The 6,732-nt window shown below is 42.5% G+C and overlaps 1 protein-coding gene across 3 annotated transcripts in view; it reads right to left on the bottom strand.

Moving 5' to 3' along the window:
• The window catches only part of donson (DNA replication fork stabilization factor DONSON), a 15,540-nt gene extending 9,019 nt beyond the window's left edge, over positions 1-6,521 (bottom strand). For 2 of the 3 annotated variants that reach the window (XM_019891227.1, XM_019891225.1), the window contains exons 1-11: positions 5,985-6,521; positions 5,011-5,085; positions 4,307-4,507; positions 4,062-4,240; positions 3,385-3,460; positions 2,618-2,720; positions 2,466-2,553; positions 1,449-1,592; positions 610-808; positions 204-273; positions 1-116 (exon numbers count right to left, since the gene is read on the bottom strand). In XM_019891227.1, the coding sequence (XP_019746786.1) occupies positions 1-116; positions 204-273; positions 610-808; positions 1,449-1,592; positions 2,466-2,553; positions 2,618-2,720; positions 3,385-3,460; positions 4,062-4,240; positions 4,307-4,507; positions 5,011-5,085; positions 5,985-6,383 (1,650 nt within the window). In that variant the 5' untranslated portion in view covers positions 6,384-6,521. The remainder of the gene's footprint in view (positions 117-203; positions 274-609; positions 809-1,448; positions 1,593-2,465; positions 2,554-2,617; positions 2,721-3,384; positions 3,461-4,061; positions 4,241-4,306; positions 4,508-5,010; positions 5,086-5,984) is intronic. The other variant, XM_019891228.1, reaches the window with a different exon arrangement.
• Positions 6,522-6,732: the final 211 nt, after the last annotated feature.

Below are 6,732 nucleotides of genomic sequence, written 5' to 3'. Positions count from 1 at the left end.
GTGAATGTTCAAGATGGCTGTGGGTGCATGTGTGTAAAGAGTGGCCGAGAAGTTTCCTTTCTGGGCTGGCCGTAGCAGGGTTGTGATGGCGTGCAGAGAAGATGGCAGAATTGGACCTGAGTGGGGGGAAAAAATAGATACATTGTTTCCCACGGTCTCAGTTCCCCTTCTGGCTTGGGACTGCTCCTGTGTCTGCTACGGACCTGTTACCTCCATACTGCTAGTGTTCTGGTAGGAAGAACCAACCTGGCTCTTGACATTCACACAGCGGGCCTGAAAGGATCAAAACGCATTCGGGCTCATCAGCTGGGATTGCAAGTTGTGACATTTCACGTCATTTATGGTCAATGGTGGGAGTTGTACTTTGTTTCTGCACCTATGTAGATTTTTCTTTAATGAATTTACTGATTCTAGGTTTACCATTTTTTTTTTTTAAGAAATATCTGGCCTTCGTCTTAAGGTGTTTCCAGTAATTATCTGTGTTTAGAAACAAATGTAAATACACTTCACAGGGCCGGTCAGAATTGACTTAACTATATTTTTCAGTGCAGAATATATTATGTATCAACTAAAGTATAAAGCGGCAGTACTTTTTCCACCTGCGCTTACCTTTAGCGAATGCATTGCAGCGCCTCTAAAAGCAATGGGGGCCAGAATTGTCGGTGGTAGCCCGGCCTGAGACCCAGCCGCTGCTACCACGCTCTTGCAGTTGATGAGGAAGTTGATGAGCGTGAATGTGTGCGGCCCCTCCACACACACCACCGACTCCGGCCTGCGATCCACGCTCACCGCTCGGCCCTCCTTGCAACTGCACTCAAACCGTTAAGGATGACACCCGAGGGGAAAAAGGGGGCACCGTAATGAAAAACTGGAGAAGTAGTCGAACTTAATTTTATTTTGCAATAAAGTGTATTGCAAAACAAATTTTTACAACTGTTTCTTGACCAATTACTGTTTATTTGGTATTGTTTAGTGATTAGGAAAAAAAATCAAGCAATATCACAGGAAAGGGATTGTTGTCATACCAATCTTTGTGAAACTAATTCAGTTACTGCTTCTTTCATTGTTTTCCGAAGTAAAAGCAGATTTTGCAAATGTCTTATTCAGAGGTGTCAAATCCAGGGACAGATAGTATAAAACCTGCCCCAGTTGGGCTTTAGCCACAAGTGCTCCTATTCAACCGGCAGGTTAAGAAGCTACCCCAGGAGTTGAAGTGCCAAAAGCAAAACTGTGACAGGGTTTTTACTTTCAGGACCTGGATTTTTTGTTTTTGATTAAACAAAACGATAATCAGTATGCTTTCATGAAGGATGACAGAAATCAGACAAAATTACTGCTGAGAGGCAGTAAACAGAATTTGGAGGATTTTAAGAAAAAGAATGGCTCTATATGATTTTTTGGATTATTAAAATAGTTGTCCATTAATTTCATAATGGGTTAGAGGATACAGTTGGACGCTGATGCGGTCTGGCTTCTTGATCTTGTCCTGGACTCCCATCTCCTTCAGCCACGAGAGGCTGCCTTCTCCATCCTCATCGTCGTCGTCAGCTTCAGGGCCATCTGAGCAGAATTCGTCTTTGTGCTCACAGCTACTGTGTTGGATGGATAGATGGATCACTCTATAATTCAGCGTTCCAGTAGTCTCCAAAATGAAAACAAGGGGCAGAGCAGGAAGCCCAAAACACTAACTAAAATATCAAGTGTACAATATTTGCAGGAGTCATTTTTTTAAGCACAGAAATGTGATGGCAACAATAAAAATCTCAAGACTATTTGTCTTGAGCCCCTGACGACCTCCCACTGATCAGTCTCATAACCCCAGGTTATTGCTAGTCAATACAGTGAAGTCCCACCTATTCATGGCTCACCATTCAGCTATTTGCTTCTTTTTTTTCCTGTGGAACCTATCCTCTGCTATTCATGAGAAAACGAAGACATCCAGATTTGTTGTGTTCTCTGTAATGTCTTAAGAAGCAACAAGATGGCACCAAAGCCCTGGCTCACAAAGAGAAGGAGTAACCGGTGTCAAGTATGATGAAGTAATGCATCTGAATTGAGAGACTAAAATTTTTCTGTGTTGGAGAAGAGCAAAATTTTGCCCAGATTGATAGCACAAGTTTTTATCGTATGTTTTTGCTGTGCTACATGTGTAGTACAAGTGCATAGTTTTTCATGTCATTGATGGTCATGTACGATGTGTTTGAAATGACAAAGTGTAACTGGAGCTGAATTTGCATTACATTTACATTTTTACAATATCAATATTGTCAATTTATTCAGGGTGCTTCAATTATTTGCATTTTTTTTTTTATTTTTCGTGGCAGGGCATAACTGTCCAGTGAACCCAATTTTCACATTTTTGTCAATAAAATTGAAAAAAAAAAAAAAGAAGACGAATGCTCATTCAGGAAAGCAAAAATTAATTTTCCTAGAAATGAAGCTCAAGGTACAATATCACATCTCACTCTTTTTGCTGACATTCCTCGTCGCAAAGATTCGGTGCCTCTCTGCTCATCGTCCTTTCCTCCACTAGAGGCAGACTGAACTCGATACCTGACCATCAATAATGGCAAGAATTAATCACACAAACATCCTTTTGGATTCTGCAATAACTCACCTTCAGATTTCATGGCCTCCCGGAGGCCTCTGGTCGTAGGGGAAATTAGGGCATTCATGCTGCCTGAGCCTCCAAGTCCGGCGGCCCGAAACAACACTGTGAACTGACCGTGTACAAACACACACACACACACACACACACACACACACACACACACACACCCACACACACACACACACACACACACACACACACACACACACACACACACACACAACCCCTCCAAATTAAACAATTACTATAATAATCATTACTGTAGTTGTTGCCCTAGTTGCAAGTATGGTCTAGAACAATTTAAACTTGTAAGCCAAGGTGCCAGAGTGCTTCAGGCCCTGAGGATTGCAGAGCATCCATCCATCCATCCATCCATTTTCTGATGCGCCTATCCTCACAAGCGTCGTGGGGTGTGCTGGAGCCTATCCCAGCTGTCTTCGGGTAGTAGGCAGGATAACTGGTTGCCAGCCAATTGCAGGGCACACATAGGTGAACAACCATCCACGCTCAAACTCACACCTTGGGACAATTGAGTAGTCCGTTAACCTGCCATGCATGTTTTTGGAATGTAAGAGGAAACCAGAGAAAATCCACGCAAGCACGGTGAGAACATGCAAATTCCACACAGGAAGAACCCTGCACCTCTGCACTGTGAGGCCTACGCGCTAACCAGATGTGCTGTTCTGCAATCGGGAGGATTGCAGAACAGCACATCTTTATTCTTCCCCTCCACATCTGCAATTGAGATGCTATTTATTAAAGCTAAGAAGTACCTGATAGGAGCAGACATAGAAGTAAGGACAGAGTCTGGCCTTTAGTAGACTGTAGAGTGATGACAGACTGGCTGACCTGCACAAACATACAGAAATTATTTGATTCATGTGCATTTGTGAAACACTCGATGAATCATGAACTTAGCCCAGTGATTCCCAACTACTGTGCTCTGGGAGATCATCAGGCATGCTGTGGAAAATTCACTAATTTCACTTAATAAGTCCGAAAACAATGACTTATTTACTACAGATAATTAGGGCCCAACTGATTATTCAGCACATATAAGCACTTTTTACATTTTGCATATTTTTTGGACACATTGATATGTTAAAATATAAGGCAAAGATAAGGAAATTCAAAGATTGCCAAAAATCTGTGATTTTTCTCTCGGTTTTAATGTGAAACAAATACTAAAGGAGAAGGAATTGTAAAACGGTCAGGTGTTATGCCTGTGATTCAAATCTTCATTGTACGATTCAGACGCTGAATGGATAAATTTTTGTAATCTAAAGGACGATTAATCCGTTATCTCCATTTTACTCTGCCAAATAAAAGAATACCCAAAAAGCTTCAGAAAATTCATATGTTGAGGCACTTGTAATCAAGGTACTACTTTTGTAACATTTTTTTATGGTGGAGTGCTGTGAGATGACTCCGAAATGACATGCATCCTTACCATTCACTCATGAGACACCGCTGCAGTTCTGTGTCATGTGCCCAGGGGGCGCTCTTTCCAGTAAATCTGCGCTCAGCCTTGATCCTGGGGAATAGTGGCACCCAAGACAGGGTGGGATGCTGCCAATAGATCAGACTCTGCTGGAAGGCACAGCGAAGCTCCGTGCACGACTTAGAATCCTGAGGGTGGCAGAATGGAACAAAATACAAAACCTCCCTTAGGACACAACGGTAAGGTGGCTGTACCTGTAGATTGTGCGGCCATGAGCTAAACTGTGCTCGGCAGTGCTGGCTGAGCCCAGAGGCTTCCTCTTGAGCTTTGGGCTGCTCAGACCAAGACAGCGACAGTGAGGAAGTAAAAAGGAGACGGGTCTTCAAGCTCCAGTCGGCTGGATACTCTGTGCACAGAGGGGCTGCTATGGAGAGAGGGGAAATGGCCTGTGGGCTCTGGATGGAGAGACAGGAGAAACAATTAACAGAAATGCACCGGAACGTCAAAATGCTGATGTCCCTCAACAAAATTCAATTGGAATCTATACAGTGTTCCCTCGGTTATCGCTGGGGTTTTATTCCAAAAAGTACCTGCAATAAGTGAAATCTGTGAAGTACAGTTGGATTTTTTTTGGGGGGGGGGGGGGGTAGATTTTCATGTACTACATGTTTATTTTTTTCCAAAGATATTCTGATACGCGCAGACACATTACTTAGCGAAGGAAAATAAGCTATAGTATCCCCCTCTGAAAAAAATACCCGATATGCACACACACACACACACACACACACACACACACACACACACACACACACACACACCCCACGTCATCTCCATAATATATATATCGCGCAACCCTACTGGTATTGATAAAACATTCTGAAAATCTCATGTCATGATTACTGTGCACTGTTGCATAAAACATAGTGGAAGGGTAGGACATTTTATCCCCATTTACCTTCAGCAGCGGTGATTTAACATCTTCCTCACTTTCCTCGAAGAGAGAGTCATCTTCAGAGAGAGAAACACCTTTCTGGCATGGGAAAGAAAGATGAAGAAATGGACAGCAGGAGCAAAGCAAGGTCACATATCAAATCTTAAGTTCAAAAACAGGGGTCTCTGACACATTAGTTTTGCTGTGTGAAGTCATCAGGTGTGAAAAGAGAAATGACCCAATTGTCCTTGATGGGTCCCAAAACTATGAGTGTAGTTATTTTAAATACTATAGATAATATAGCATCACTATTCATTTATGTATCCATGCTAGCAGTGTATAGTGAGAGACAGAAAAAGTGAATGCTCTTGAAACAGATGGCAGGAGGGCAAATGAACGTGCATATCCCCCTGAACCTTGACTCTGCTTCATTTAAGATAAGATACGAAAACCTTTATTTATCTCACAATGGAGAAATTCCCAACTTATTTTAATTAGTAATGTTTTTCTGTATTATATGTTATTCATCGTGTTATCTTTAATATGTGATTCGCTTAGGGCAGGGTTTACTCTATTTTAAATGTTCTATATGACTAAACCTTGACCAAACCTTGCGAATATACGAGAAGGAGCCGCACAATGATGCAAACACTGTTGAATTCTTTACATTGCATTGAATTGAATTATGCTATTACTGTGTAGTTTCATAAAGTGCAATCCTGTGGAGTGCTATTTTTCACATTGTAACAAATTCTGTTGGTGTTTTATGAGGGATGAGGGGCTGGAAAGGATTAATGGCATTTCCATTTCAATGCGGACACATGTCTTAACATACGGGTATTTTCGATTTACAGACGAACTAGACTTAGAAAGCAACTGTAGGTTTGTGAATAAATTAGGACGAGGGCATATCCGTAAACTTTACTTCTTGTGACATTTTGTCTGTTGCTGTGCCGTGAGATAGGTCGCATGAAAAATGTGTGCCTTGTCTCAATCACCTGTTTATCGTTTTCTTGTCGTCGGTTATCTTCTACTTTGCTCAACAGTTCGGAGAAAGCCAAGTCGTCCCTTTTTGTTGTCAAGTCTGCGCCGGCTTCATCGTCGCCTTTTCCGCCGAGGTTACGTTTCTTCCTTGGGCTGTGTCTGCTGTCAATGTTTGCGAACGGGTTCCTGCGTTTCATCCCACCACCGGAGCGTGTGTGGTTGTTGAAGAAAAGCGGCCCGGGCGTGAAGGGTCGGACACACGACGACGACGGGGAAGAGGCACTTTGCTCAGTACCGCCCGTGTCACTACTTGGGCTCGAGGAAAATGCTTCGCTGCGGGCTCTTTTCCGTCGCATTCGCATAATGTCCGACGGTCGTTTGAAGCTGGGGGAATAGCCCAACTCTTCAGACATTGTGGAGAGAGCAAGTCAGGCCGCTAAATACAAAACGTAACGATAAAGTCATGTAAACAGAATGAAGTGAGAATACAGTGTTTTGAAAACCTGGCGCCTCGACGAATGACGCGACATTTCTTCTTCGTCGTCGTCTTGTTCTTTGTTTGGTAAAATGGTGGTGGGTCAGCGTTCATACGCATTACCGCGACCAACCGGCCTGGAGTGTGGATCAAATTCCTAAATTAAAGGAGACATTTTATTTTCTATTGTATATCTTGTCTTAAATTCTTGCATTTTTCAGTCTCACCTTAAACATGTTTTTCATTTTTATCAAAAACATAGACCCCCAAAAAACGACATGTTTGTT

The sequence above is a fragment of the Hippocampus comes genome, unplaced genomic scaffold (assembly GCF_001891065.2).
Source record: "Hippocampus comes isolate QL1 unplaced genomic scaffold, H_comes_QL1_v1.1 scaffold174, whole genome shotgun sequence".
Classification (NCBI taxonomy): Eukaryota; Metazoa; Chordata; class Actinopteri; order Syngnathiformes; family Syngnathidae; genus Hippocampus; species Hippocampus comes.
The sequence above is the reverse complement of the archived record's forward strand: the minus strand, read 5'-3'. Positions and strand labels throughout refer to the sequence as shown.